We start from the raw sequence: 13,879 nt of genomic DNA on the forward strand, positions 1-13,879 counted from the left end.
GGATCTCAACTCCCCGAATTCCCCAGCCAGCAGGCTTTTAAGATGGGTGGACTTGAACTCCCAGAATCCCCCATCCAGTAGGCTTTTAACACTGCTGGACCTCAACTCCCAGAATTGCCCAGCCAGCAGGCTTTAAGATGCGTGGATTTCGATTCCCAGAATTCTGGCTGGGGCAATTCTGGGAGTTGAAATCATCCCACTTGAAGTTGCTGACATTGAGAAATCCCGGTGAAGACTCGGCTTGTCCCGGCCCTCTAAGTCGGCTGTGAGTAAAACTTACTTCACTGCACCATTAATCCATAGCATGCTAGCTGGGAGATTCTGGGAGTTGAAGTCCACCCACCTTAAAGCGTGCTAGCTGGGGAATTCTGGGAGTTGAAGTCCACCCACCTTAAAGCGTGCTAGCTGGGGGATTCTGGGAGTTGAAGTCCACCCACCTTAAAGCTGCCGAGGTTGAGAAACCCTGCCTTAGACCTTGTGTATCCTGGATGGAGAGGAGACCCCCTAAAACTCTCCTGTGCTGCCCCATGGAATTCTGGGACCCCTTCCAGAGAATATCCCAAACGAGCCGCTGAGCATCTGCTAAAATAGAAAAACAAAAGGCCATTTTCCTCCTGCCTTGACTGCAGGAAAAAAAAGCGAGGTTTGTTTAAGGACAAACTCCGTAAATAAAGGAACGGAAGTTCCTGCCGCAAGGAACTGGTGAGAAAGTGAGATAACAGGATGAGTTTGCACTGCTGAACAGGGAATGGCTGGGCGGGCGGGCGGGGGGGGCGCATTGCCTCGCTAAAGGGAGTGCAAAAAGGCTGGCTTTTGGCCAGCATTGTCTAGCTACGAAGCTAACAGCAGGGTGGCCCGTGCCGTGCCAGACATTCGTGGTTAACAAGTCCGTAACGCCTTGCGGTGGGAGAAATTTGCATTGTAGGCACAGTGGCGGTTTTCGTCACACCACGATGTGAGAACGGTTCAAGTCGTGGCTTATGCTGTCTTTTTTTTAATACAAACGTGGTGGGGAGAATCACATTGGGGCCTAACTGGCTTTGTCCCTTAAGCCAACAGAGGGTGAGGGTGTGTGTGTGTGTGTGTGTGTGTAGCAGTTCTTGGGAATCTCTGCAGAGCTATAGAACTTGTTCTCAACTTGCAAAAACTGGGACCAGAATCTCCATTGCTAAGCCAGGCGCTGCTTAAGTGAGTCGCACCCTGTTTTACGACCGTTTTTGCCCCGATTAGGCAAATCACTGCGGTTAAGCGAGTCACGCGGTTATTAAGCAAAATCGAGTCCCTCCCCCCATTTGATTTCGCTTGTTGGAAGATTGCAGGAGGGGATGACATGACCCCGGGACGCTGCAACCGTCATAAAATACACGCCGGTTGCCCAGCGTCCAGATTTTGATGACATGTGGATGCCAATGATGGTCCTAAGTGCGAGGACCGGCTGCAAGTCACTATTCTTCAGTGCCGTTGTAACTTCGAAAAGTCACTCAGTGAATGGTTGTAAATTGAGGACTTCCTGAATGGACGCTTTCAAATCGGGAGATGAGATTCCTCTCACTGGGAAGAGACCCAAGCCGACCTCCGAACCTCTTCCGGACCTAGCATCCTTTAGTCGTCCGTTTTCACCCCGTTGGTAGACGCTCCTGGCCTTTTAGAGTTGGAAGAGGCCCTGGAGGTCATCTAGCCCAACCCCTGCTCAAGCAAGAGAGACCCTATGCCATTTCAGAGAGACGGTTGTCCAATCTTTCCTTAAAAACCCCCAGTGATGAAGCACCCACAACTTTGGAAGGCAGGCTGTTGATTGTCCTCACTCTTTAGGAAGTTTCTCCTTAATTCCAGGCTGCTTCTCTCCTTGATTAGGTTTCCCTCCGTTGCTTCTCGTCCTGCCTTCGGGTGCTTTGGGGGATAGGGTGGACCCCTCTCCTCTTTGTGGCAACCCCTCAAATATTGGAAGGCCGCTGCCACGTCAGCCTTACTCCTTTCAGCTAAACTGGCCAAACCCAATTCCCACAGCCATTCTTCGTGCGTTTTATTTATTTATTTATTTATTTATTTTAATCCCATTTATATCCCGCCCTTCTCCGAAGACTCAGGGCGGCTTACAATCTAAAGCACAAATCAAATGTAGCCTTCATTCTATATATATGCCTGCTTATCTTTACTTGCTCTTCCCACCGCACCTTTTTTCCAGAGTCTTGGCATCTTTTTTTTTTTTTTTTTTTGCAACGGGGTGTCCAAAGCTGTGTGGGGTATTCCGGGTGTAGCCTTTTCCCCCAAAGTCAGCTCCTTCCTCCCGTCCCCTTCTAATCATGCTAAGTAAAAGTTGGAAGGGACCTTTGGAGGTCATCTAGTCCAACCCCCTTGCTCAGGCAGGAAACCCGATCCCATTTCGGACCAATGGCCGTCCGGTCTGTTCTTAAAAAGCTTCCAGTGTTGGGAGGGTTCACAGCTTCTGGAGGCAGGTGGTTCTAGGCCTGGGCGCCACCAGAGAAGGGGCCATCCTTGGCCGAAAGCCACCTTTTAAGCCACGTGGACAAGCCAGCATGGTCTGAGCGAAAGAGGCGCGCTAAGCTTTTTTGCTCAAGCGGTGACTTAAGGCCGGAAACACGCCGGGATTAACTCCAGGCCCCGCAAAGCATTCCTTCCTTGCTGTGTTCAACCACTACCCTCAAAAGGGGCAGGGGGGGGGAGAGAGGCTGTGCCGTCTGCAACTCCGTTGGGACAATCGAGGCAAAGGCGTTGCTCTCGTTACGGGGCCTGGCTGCTGCCGTCTGTCTCTTTGTTTTTCACCACTAATTAGAATCGGCTTGAAAGGAAGAGGTCTCTTTTGCTGGGGGTGGGGGGCTACTCAGAGGTCCTCTTCTCCTCCCCCCCCTCCTCCCCCACCTCCCTAGTGATCCGAGAAACAGGTTTTTTTTTTAAAAAAAGAAGAGATTGGACAGTCAATGGTACAGGGTCTCCTGCTTACGAAGGGGGTGGGGTGGGGTTGGACTAGAAGACCTCCCGAGGTCCCATCCAGCTCTCATTCCGTAATACAAGACCACCAGCCAGGGTTGATTTCCCCCGACGGCGTAGCTTAAAAGAGGAGAAAGATGTGGCTGAGCCGCGAGTCCTGGAATAAGCTAGCTTGTTATCCTGGGTTTTCCCCGTTAATAATTCCCAGCGAGGGGGGAAAAAAAAAGAGGTTTTGCTGCAGGAAAGCTGTGCAGGCCGGAGCGTCGTTTATTTCTACAGCGGGATTCTCCCAGGTGGCCTTAAATCAAAACACCCGTCGGCCTTTTTGAGTCTTCTGTGAAAGAGAGACCGCAGTTGGGCAATTGTTCTAGGGCAGGGGTGTCCAACTGTCGCAACTTTTAAGGCTTGTGGACTTCAACTCCTTGGGGAATTCTGGGAGTTGAAGTCCACCAGCCTTAAAGTTGCCCATCCTCTGATTGGACAATTGAGAGGAGGAATCTTAGCTACTATAGCACCCTATTGGTTGAACCTGACCATCTTATGAAGCCAGAGGATGGATAGTTGTTGGGTTTTTTTGGGATGTGTAAGTACATGTGTGTGTGCACATGCTTACAACACAAAACACACACACACACACACACACACATCTCCCTCCCTCCCTGACTTGGCTTCTCAATGGGAGAGTCACAAATGGAAACTACACGGCCCTTTAAATCCCATTTTAAGGTAGGATGCTGCAGATATACCTATCAATCTTTCTCAGCCTTGGCAAACTGTTCAGAGGGGTGGGCTTCAACTCCCAGAATTCATGCAATCCTGTAACACACACACACACACACACACACACCCTGGGATGGTTCAGTGATGGAAAATAGGTGCCGTTTGCCAAGTGCCGGGATTTTGTCCCCGCAACCCCGGGGATGCTGTAACGGTTGTAATTGCGAGGACCGGTCGTAAGTCACTTTTCTTCGGAGCCATTGTAAGTTCGAAGGGTTGCCAAAACAGTGCTTTTTTAAATAAAATAAAATAAAATAAAATAAAATTTAACGTGTTTTGGTCAAGCGACGGGAGACTCCAGTGTCCCCCCCCTGCAAGCTTTCTCATCCTCCCTCTTCTCCCCTTCCCACCCACCCACCCCCCTTGCAAAAACCAGGCTGCCTCTTCTCAAAGCCTCTTTTATTAAATTTATATAAAAACACAATAATTAAAAAAAACAAACCGCCCGACCCCCCCAAATCCAGATACACCCTTCCCCACCCCATCCAGATCTCTTTTTAAGGTCCTACTCTCTGCTCCCCCTCCCCTTGAGAACAAGTGCCCCGCCCTCCCTTTGCACACACAGACACACTCATTTGGGAGTCAGGACAGATGGGGGGGGCTGGGGGTGGGCAGCGCAGATATTGCTAAAAAGGCGACCGAATCATTGTGATTATCAAAGCATCCCCAGACGGAGAATCTTGCTCTTTCGCGGTGTTCTCGAGGCAGGGTGGGTGGGTGGGATTTAACTGATCCTCCCCAGCCCTGTGAAAGCGTTCCCCCCACCCCCTTCCCTGGAAACCTAGCCCTGCCGACGTTTCAGCGACACACGGGGCCCCAATGGCAGGGGCCACGCAGGATGGCGGCTGACGGACAGCACGTCATTTCTTCTGGGGGGTGCTTAGCTTCTGCATCCCTCGGATCTTGTCTAGCAGGTCCGCTACGAAAACCTGGGAGGACAGAAAGGAAAGAAAAAAAAGGCTCAGACAGGGGCCGAGTAAAACCTGATTCACCTGCATGGTGGCCGTAGCAGGGTTTCTCAGCCTTGGCAGCTTTAAATTAGGTGGGCTTCAACTCCCAGAATCCCCCAGCCAGCCTGCTTTAAGAAGGGTGGATTTCCACTCCCAGAATCCCCCAGCCAGCATGCATTAAGATGGGTGCACTTCAACTCCCAGAATCCCCCAGCCAGCATGCTTTAAGAGGGGTGGGCTTCAACTCCCAGAATCCCCCTGCCAGCATGCTTTAAGAAGGGTGGACTTCCACTCCCAGAATCCCCCAGCCAGCCTGCTTTAAGAAGGGTGTGCTACAAATCCCAGAATGCCCCAGCTGGGAATGCTTTAAAATAGGTGGGCTTTCACTCCCAGAATCCCCCAGCCAGCATGCTTTTTTTTGCACCACAATCAAGCTGTTCCTGCTTTGCCTACTACAACCCGTTTCACCCACTCCCCCCCCCACTCTTTTTCAGGAGGCCAGGCTTGGGAGAAGGGGCCAGGCAAGGAGGGGGGGGGGAAACCAGTCTCCTCCACAGCCCTCCTCCCCTAACAGGTGCTGGGTGGGGGGGGGCGCCCAAGATCCACCGAGATGGAGGCAGCAGCTGTTTCGCAGCTGCTGCTGGGAACGAGATAGTAAGGACTAGCACTCTTCCTGGGGAGTTTAAGGGGGGCGGCGGCGCGGGGGCACCACCAATAAGCTGGCTGTAGAGAAAAGCTATTTTTTTTTTTGTTTGAATAAGCCAAGACATACCTCTGTGGGCTTGTAGCAGTCGACCAGGAGTTCCTACAACGGGGTGAAAGGAAACGGGGGGGGGGGGGACAAAATCAGAGAAGCTCTAGGCTTTAAAAAAATAAAAAGCTTGCCATTGAGGGTGGAGAGCTGCAATTTCTTTAAAAAAAATCCCTCTTCCGTTATTATGATTTGGGTTAAGGTTACACATCCCAGCTGGAATTTACGTCTGCTTTTTGGGCGGTTGCTTACAAGGACCCGCCCGGGGTTGGAGTCTTGTGATGGCCCCGGCGTTAAGTGACCGTGAAACACACGTGCACATCCCCTTCTCCAGCGCCTCTTGTAGCATGCGTGCATGCGTGTGTGTAGAGAGACAATGAGACACACACATACACTTTAAGCTCTTCTTGTAACTTTTGTGTAGAGACAGTAAAACACACAGCTCCCCCCCCTTTCTCGAGCCCTTCTTGACACGTGTGTGGACACAATGAGACACCCGTGCACCCCCTTTCTTGAGCACCTCTTGTAACTAGTGCGTGCCCGTGTGGGCAAAAGAGACGCTTCCCTTCCCCCAAAAGTGATTTTTCCCAAGGCACCTGGGCTTCCCTCTTTGTCTTTGAAGGCGTTTCGCTTCTCCTCCAAGAAGCTTCTTCAGCTCTGACCGGATGGATGGTGGAAATGAGAGGATTTATACTCCTTGCAGACTGCTGGTCATTTGCATCCTTTTTAGAGAGTCGTTGAAGCCACTTGGGAGTTTTCCCTGCGTCCTCAGGGCCACCTGAGTGGTTGCAAATGGTCCTTTCGGCAGTTCTAACCGATTTATACTCCTTGCAGACTGCTGGTCATTTGCATCCTTTTTAGAGAGTCGTTGAGGCCACTTGGGAGTTTTCCCTGCATGCTCACGGTCACCTGAGTGGTTGCAAATGGGTGGGGAGCCTTCTTGGAACTGCCAAAAGGACCACTTGCACCACTCAGGTGGCCCTGAAGACGCAGGGAAAACTCCCAAGTGGCCTCAACGACTCTCTAAAAAGGATGCAAATAACCAGCAGTCTGCAAGGAGTATAAATCCTTCCATTCCTCACCCTCCGGTCAGAGCTGAAGAAGCTCCTTGGAGGCGAAGCGAAACGCCTTCGAAGGAAAAACAAGGAAGTCCAGTTGCTTCCTGGAAAAAAAAAAGCACCTTTGGGACCGCCGCGATCTGTGCGGCTGACCATTATTAGATGCTTCTCTTTTTTTTTTTACCTTCACCCTAGCGCTCCGCGATTCGTCGCTCTCCATATCCAAAAGTTCATCCACATCTATTTCTAACTCGGGAATTTCTTCTTCCTGGAAGAAAAAGGAGGAGGAAAGCCAGGTTTTTTAAGCTGTCGTTCCTCTCGTCGGGATCACAAAACGGGGAAGACGCAAGACGGGTCCCCGGGCAACGTGGCATCAATTCAACAGACGGACGCGGTTCAAAAGTCAGTTTCCCAACCGGTGCCGAAGTGGGAAGAGTTTGGCTGCTTTCCGTAGCTGAGTCTAGCATCTGGGGGGTGGGGTTTACCTTCTCCTCCCCCCCACCACAATTTAAACCTCTCCTTGTTGAGAAAGGGGTACGGGGCCAACATTCCCTGCCTCTCCCCCAGAAAAAGACAAGATCATTTGCAGTTACGACCATTCTCTGCATCTTCCTGTTGGCTGCCCAAGTGTCCAGCTGTTATTTGAGCCCCATTGGGATGTCCTGCAAAGATCCCAAGGCAAGGAAGGAGGGGGGGGGAAGGGAGAAGGAAGCAAGGAAGCAAAAGTGAAAGGGAAGGAAGGAAGGATAGGAGAGAGAAGGAAGGAAGGAAATGAAGAAAAAGAAGAAAGGAAAATTGGAGGGAGGGAGGAAGAGAAGGGCGCAAGGAAGCAAAAGTGAAAGGGAAGGAAGGAAGGATAGGAGAGAGAAGGAAGGAAACGAAGAAAGGAAAGGAAAATGGGAGGGAGGGAGAAAGAAGGGAGCAAGGAAGGAAAAGGGAAGGAAGGAAGGAAGGGTATGAAAAAGAAGGAAGGAAACGAAGAAAGGAAAGGAAAATTGGAGGGAGGGAGAAAGAAGGGAGCAAGGAAGGAAAAGGGAAGGAAGGAAGGAAGGGTATGAAAAAGAAGGAAGGAAACGAAGAAAGGAAAGGAAAATTGGAGGGAGGGAGAAAGAAGGGAGCAAGGAAGGAAAAGGGAAGGAAGGAAGGAAGGGTATGAAAAAGAAGGAAGGAAACGAAGAAAGGAAAGGAAAATTGGAGGGAGGGAGAAAGAAGGGAGCAAGGAAGGAAAAGGGAAGGAAGGAAGGAAGGGTATGAAAAAGAAGGAAGGAAACGAAGAAAAGAGGAAAGGAAAATTGGAGGGAGGGGGGAAGGGAGAAGGAAGCAAGGAAGGAAAAGGGAAAGGGAAGGAAGGAAGGATAGGAGAGAGAAGGAAGGAAGGAAATGAAGAAAAAGAAGAAAGGAAAATTGGAGGGAGGGAGGAAGGGAAGGGAGCAAGGAAGGAAAAGTGAAAGGGAAGGAAGGAAGGAAGGAGAGAGAAGGAAGGAAACGAAGAAAGGAAAGGAAAATGGGAGGGAGGGAGGGAGAAAGAGAAGGAAGCAAGGAAGGAAAAGGGAAGGAAGAGAGGGTGTGAAAAAGAAAAGGAAGGAAACGAAAAAGAAGAAAGAAGGAAAATTGGAGGGAGGGAGGGAGGGAGGAAAATTGGAGGAAGTTAAGAGTGTAAATGGAAGGAAGGAAAGAAAAAATGGAGGGAAGGAAGGACAATTGGAGGGAGGGAGAAGGAAGGGAGCGAAGGAAGGAGGGAAGGGAGGAACTTTCACTCTGGCCCCACAAGCAGAGGGGGGGGAGGGGGGGCGAGTTGTAGGGCTGCTTCCCAGTTTCCTTTCTCTTCTGTATAAACCCCCACCGACTTGCTGGCCTCCCCTCCGAAACATCCATGGTGGTTCCAAATGGAATCATTTTGTCCTCCTTCCTAAACCTTCCTGCAAGTTTAGGGAAAGGCTGGCTCTTAAGACTTACATTTTTTTTTTAACCGATAAGCTAGCTCTCTTCTTGCAGGGTGGTTCTCCCCCCCCCCCCCCACAAAGCGAATGCCGTTTTGAAACCCAGCCTTCGCTTGGCTCTCAAGTCGACCCACCGACCGGGCGTGGCTCAAGCTGAAGCAACTTGAAGCTGGGCGGACTTCAACGCCCAGAATCCCCCAGCCACCTTGCTTGCTTGCTTGGCTAATGAATTCTGGGAGTTGAAGTCCACCCGGCTTGAAGTTGCTTGGCTTGAGAAACACTGCTTCTCGGGGAAGGTGACTTATTTATTTATTTATTTATTTATTTATTTAGATTTATATACCGCCCTTTCCCGAAGGACTCAGGACTTAGGTGACCCAAGAGAACATTTCCCATCCTCCTCAGTTAAAAGGATAATGGACATTGTCCTCTCAAACCCCCCCACCCCCCCACGGGAGACACCAGCCCTGCACTTAACCCTCAGCACCAACCTATAAATTAATCAGGCCGATTGATTAAAAATTGATCTTTAAAAGGACATTATCTCTCCAGGAGCCAGCAGGCCTTTCTTTTTATGGCTAAATTGCTTTCAGGACCTGTCCTCGCCCACGTAAGCTATTTAGGAAAAGAAACTTTTTCCATTTATTTCCAGTCCTTGCAAAAGGTCACTCATTTGCCCTCCAACCTAGCCAGGCCTAAATTCCTGCCCGTCTTTAAAAGAGCTACAGGTATTTCCTTGACGTACGATCGGAGCGGAGCCCCAAATTTCTGTCGGCTAAGTGAAACATTGGCTAGCTGGGTTTTGTCCCGTTTTACGACCTTCCTCACCCCAGCTGTTAAGTGAATCGCTGCGGCTGTTAAGTCACACAGTCATTAAGTGAATCCGGATTTTGCTGGCCAGAAGGTCACAAAAGGGGATCACGTTATCACCCCCCCTTCCCCGGGACGCTGCAACCGTCATAAACGCGAGTCAGCTGCCAAGCCTCCGAATTTTGATCCCTTAAACCAGGGCTCTTCCAACTTGGCCCTTTGATGACTTGCGGACTTCAACTCCCAGAATTCCTCAGCCAGGCACGTGTGCCTGGCTGAGGAATTCTGGGAGTTGAAGTCCGCAAGTCATCAAAGGGCCACGTTGGAAGACCCCTGCCTTAAACCCTGGGGACGCTGCAAGGGTCGTAAGTGTGAAAAACCGTCCTAAGTCGCCTTTTTCACTGCCGTTATGACTTCGAACGGACACGAAATGAACCGTCGTAAATCGAGGGCTACCTGGACCCGAAACTCTCGCTCCCTTCGTACATCTGGGGAAATGGCCGTGACCCAAATCAATCTACCCCTATATTATTTTTTTCCCCCATTCGCACATGCAATCTGGTAAACAAAGGGAAGCCAGCTGAAACTTTTGAGCAGCGGGCAAGGGCGAGAAGGAGCAAAGGTTTTGCAAGCTGGGTTTGGCCTCCCTTCCCAAGGCCGGCCTTTATGGCTTGCTTAGCTAATGGTCAACTAGAGTTTGCAGCTGCCAAAAAACAGCCAAGACAGTCCGGAGGCTGCATCATCGACAGAGGGGTAGAATCGAGATCGCGCAGGGTGTTCGGACCGCTTTATAATGCCTTGGCAAGACCACGTGGGGAATATTGTGTGGAATATTGCATCCCGTTTCGCTGGCCACAATGTAAAAAAAAAGGTGTTGAGAGGAGAGGAGAAGGGAAAAGAAGAGAGGAGAAGAGAGGAGAGAGGAGAGGAGAAGAGAGAGAAGAGAGAAGAGAGAGGAGAGGACAGGAGAAGAGGAGAGGAAAAGAGAAGAGAGGAGAAGAGAAGAGGAGAAGAGAAGAGAGGAGAGGAGAGGAGAAGAGAGAGGAGAAGAGAAGAGAGGAGAGAGAGGAGAAGAGAAGAGAGGAGAGGAGAAGAGAAGAGAGGAGAGGAGAGGAGAGGAGAAGAGAGAGGAGGAGAGAGGAGAGGAGAGGAGAGGAGAGGAGAGGAGAGGAGAAGAGAAGAGAAGAGAAGAGAAGAGAAGAGAAGAGAAGAGAAGAGAAGAGAAGAGAAGAGAAGAGAAGAGAAGAGAAGAGAAGAGAAGAGAAGAGAAGAGAAGAGAAGAGAAGAGAAGAGAAGAGACCAAGACAATTAGAAGTCTGGAGGCTAAAACATTCAAAGAACGGTTGCAGGATTGGGGTATACCTAGTTTAATGAAAAGATAGACTGGGGGGGTGGGGGGGACATGATAGCAGTGTCCCCATATTTGAGGGGCTCCCGCGAAGACAACCTCTTCTCCAAAGCACCCGAAGGCAGGACAAGAAAGAACGGATGGAAACTAACCAACCAGCCTAGAACTAAAGAGGAATTTCCCGACTGCGGGAACAATTGAACCAGCGGAACAGCTTGCCACCAGAAGTTGTGGGCGCTCCATCGCTGGAGACTCTAGGACAGGAAGCCCACGTCTAGCTTGCTCCTCCTTTAGCTTTTGACCTAAGACCCCCCACCCCACCAAGCTCTCTCCTTCCTTCTCCCCCCCCTCCAAAAAACCCCCCACATGCCCCTCCTGAAGCCGGTTAGCAGATGGCATTTAGCCTCTGCCAAAATGCCCACCAGTCATGAAACAGACGGGGTGGGGGGGCGGGGTGGGGGGGCTGAAAGCCGATCCTGCTATTGTGATCCACATTGAGAGCGCAGATGACACACCGAGGTTGGGATGCCAAGTTGTCAAGATGGAGAAAAGTATTAACCACTCCTTTGCCCAACCTCGTGGCACCCCCTCCTCAAGGAATCAGCCAGGATTTTAAAGGGGCGGGGGGGGGCAGCTGCTAGGTCGGGCAAAGTTAGGGGCATTCCCCCCCACTTCAACCCAACTCATGACACTTTATGCAATTGGAGTTTTGTTTTTGTTTTTTTTAAAAAAGGGCACGTTTGAGACCCCCCCCCCCGCAAACTTTTTCCACCCCACCCAGAAGGGCTGGGATGCCAGCGACCTTAAACGACCTCCCCTCTGACCCACCTCCTCAGGAACGGGGAGATTCCTGCCGGGGGTGGGGGGGGGGGTGGGGGGGTGATCCGCTGTGGGAATCGGCCGGTTGCGTTAACCCAGTTTGGCAACTGGGGAAAAAAAAAAGGCTCCGCACATCACGCCAGGACTGACAGCTGGCAGAATTCCCAGCACATTTTGTGGTCTGTGTGTGTGTGTGTGTGTGTGTCAGAACTCCCCCCGCCCGCCCTTTCCCCCCCCCCACCGTCAGATCTGAGGTCACCAGGATTCTGGGTCAGAGAAGGGTGGGGGGGTGGCCACAAGAGGCAGAGATCCCTGGCTTAAAGCAGGCCAATTGGGAGGGAGGATGGTGGTTTCCCGGTTCTCCTTTTGGGGAGCAGATGCCAAGGCCAGGAAGCCAGCAAGACCCCCAAACTGAGTTTGGGACAGAAGCAGTTTAACTGCCAGCCTCCGGGGCTCCTGGCAGACCCTCCACCCGGGAGGTAGCCAGTCATAGCTGCCCCCTTGCTGGCTCCGGGTTTTATTTTATTTATTTTATTTATTTTAATTCCATTTATATCCCGCCCTTCTCCAAAGACTCAGGGAGGCTTACAAGCTTAGCAGTTGAGGGGGCTGAAGACGGCCCCCCCTCCCGCTGGCACCACTTCATGCGGGGAGGAAGCTTAAGGGATCAAAGGTCAGGATAGCCTTAGGATCAGGACTGCGCGCCAAGGGGGCAAGGACTGGGGGGAAGCAAGAGGGAAGAAGCGATGGGGGCTTAACCTCCCGGGCGGGGGTCACCAGATAGCCCTTCCTCTGACCCCACAACCCCCAGCTGCCCCCTTTGCTGGGCAAACCCGGGATCTGGGGAAGGGTCTATTCCTCCCTCCCCCCCTCCCTTCCTTCCCTCTTGATTTTCCTTCCTTCCTTCCCTCCCTTCTCTCCTTCCTTCTTTCATTATCCTCCCTTCTTCTGATTTTCCTTCCTTCATCCTTCCTTCCTCTGATTTTCCTTCCTCCCTTCTTTATCTTTCCTTCCTCTGATTTTCCTTCCTTCCTTCTCTCCTTCCTTCCTTCCTTCTCCTTTTTTCCTGATTTTCCTTCCTTCCTTCCTTCTTTCATTATGATTTTCCTTCCTTCCTTTATCCTTCCTTCCTGATTTTCCTTCCTTCCTTCCTTCCCTTCTCTCCTTCCTTCTTTCTTTATCCTTCCTTCCTCTGATTTTCCTCCCTTCCTTCTCTCCTCCCTTCTTTCATTGTCCTCCCTTCTTCTGATTTTCCTTCCTTCCTTTATCCTTCCTTCCTTCCTTCCTTCCTTGCCCCCCTCCCTCCCCCTCCGGGCGCCCACCTGGCAGTCGTAGAGGACGGTCAGCTGCTCCAGGATCCACTCCTCCAAGTGCAGCCGCTTCCGCAGCTCCTTGCGGTCGTATTTCACCGTCACCCGTCCCTGGCGCCGCACCGGGCCCTCCTCGTCCTCGGCGCCAGCCTCGCCCGACGCCGCCGCCCCCGCCGGGGGGCTCTGGAAGTAGACGCGGGGTCGCTCCCCCGGCGCGCCGCTCTCCGGGCTGCAGGGAGCCGCCATCCCCCCGCCGCTTTTGTTCCCGGCCCGGAGGCGGCGGAGCACGTGGGGAGCCCGCCGGCTGCGGGGAGCGGAGGGCGCGGCGCGGGTCTTTCGGCTGCCGACCCCCCGTCCCCTCCCCTCCCCTCCCCGCCTCGCTCCTTCCCCACGTGCGATCCGAGGGGGGAGCCTGCCGGTTTTCCCCAACTCTTCCTTCCTTCCTTCCTTCCTTCCTTCCTTCCTTCTTTCCTTCTTTCCTTCCTTCCTTCCTTCTTTCCTTCTTTCCTTCCTTCTTTCTTTCCTTCTTTCCTTTCTTCCTTCTTTCCTTCTTTCCTTCCTTCTTTCTTTCCTTCCTTCTTTCTTTCCTTCCTTCTTTCCTTCCTTCCTTCCTTTCTTCCTTCTTTCTTTCCTTCCTTCCTTCTTTCCTTCCTTCCTTCCTTCTTTCCTTCCTCCCCTTTTTGCAAGAGGCGTCGCGCGCTCGCTCCGCTCTCGGCCGGTCCCGATCCGGGGCGTCCCCTTTGTCCCGACGGTGCGGCCGCCGCTGCTGCCGGTGTCGCTGGCTCCGTCTCCCGCCCCGCCCCCTTAAAGGGCCCGCTCGCCCGCCCAGCTTTGTCCGGTTGCGCCGCCCGCCCCGGCTCAGGGAAGGGAAGGGCGTGTCCGTCCCCCCCCACCTCCCCTGCCAACCCCCGCTGCCTTCCGCGCCCGCCTCGTTCACCCCTGAAGCCCACGATCGCGCGGAGGGATGATGGTGTGGTGGTGGTGGTCTTCTCCTTCCACTTTCTCTTCTTCCTCCTCTTCTTCTTTTTCTCCCCCTTCTTTCTCCTCCTCCTCCTCCTCTTCCTCCTTCTCTTCCTCCTTCTCTTTCTCCTCCTCCTCCTCTTCTCCTCCTCCCCACTCCCACTTCTCTTCCTCCTTCTCTTCTTCTTCTCCTTCTCCCCCTTCCTC

At 52.2% G+C, this 13,879-nt stretch overlaps 1 protein-coding gene across 1 annotated transcript; it reads right to left on the reverse strand.

Annotated features, from left to right (window-relative positions):
- Positions 1-4,242: 4,242 nt before the first annotated feature.
- PPP1R14B (protein phosphatase 1 regulatory inhibitor subunit 14B) lies at positions 4,243-13,497 on the reverse strand. The gene is made up of 4 exons (XM_081340954.1): positions 12,725-13,497; positions 6,670-6,753; positions 5,449-5,481; positions 4,243-4,655 (listed from the first exon to the last, which is right to left on the reverse strand). Exons 1-4 carry the CDS (start codon positions 12,956-12,958, stop codon positions 4,587-4,589), a joined length of 420 nt encoding a protein of 139 aa, XP_081197080.1. The 5' UTR covers positions 12,959-13,497; the 3' UTR covers positions 4,243-4,586.
- Between the last annotated feature and the right edge of the window lie 382 nt (positions 13,498-13,879).

Source organism: Vipera berus, assembly GCF_964194415.1.
Source record: "Vipera berus genome assembly, chromosome: 16".
Classification (NCBI taxonomy): domain Eukaryota; kingdom Metazoa; phylum Chordata; class Lepidosauria; order Squamata; family Viperidae; genus Vipera; species Vipera berus.

Coding starts and splice junctions, on each gene's coding strand:
- PPP1R14B (XM_081340954.1), bottom strand. CDS start 12,958: ATGGCGGCTCCCTGCAGCCCGGAGAGCGGCGCGCCGGGGGAGCGACCC. Junction 6,754..12,724: donor CCGTCCTCTACGACTGCCAG/GTGGGCGCCCGG, acceptor TTTTTCTTCCAG/GAAGAAGAAATTCCCGAGTT. Junction 5,482..6,669: donor CGCGGAGCGCTAGGGTGAAG/GTAAAAAAAAAA, acceptor ACCCCGTTGTAG/GAACTCCTGGTCGACTGCTA.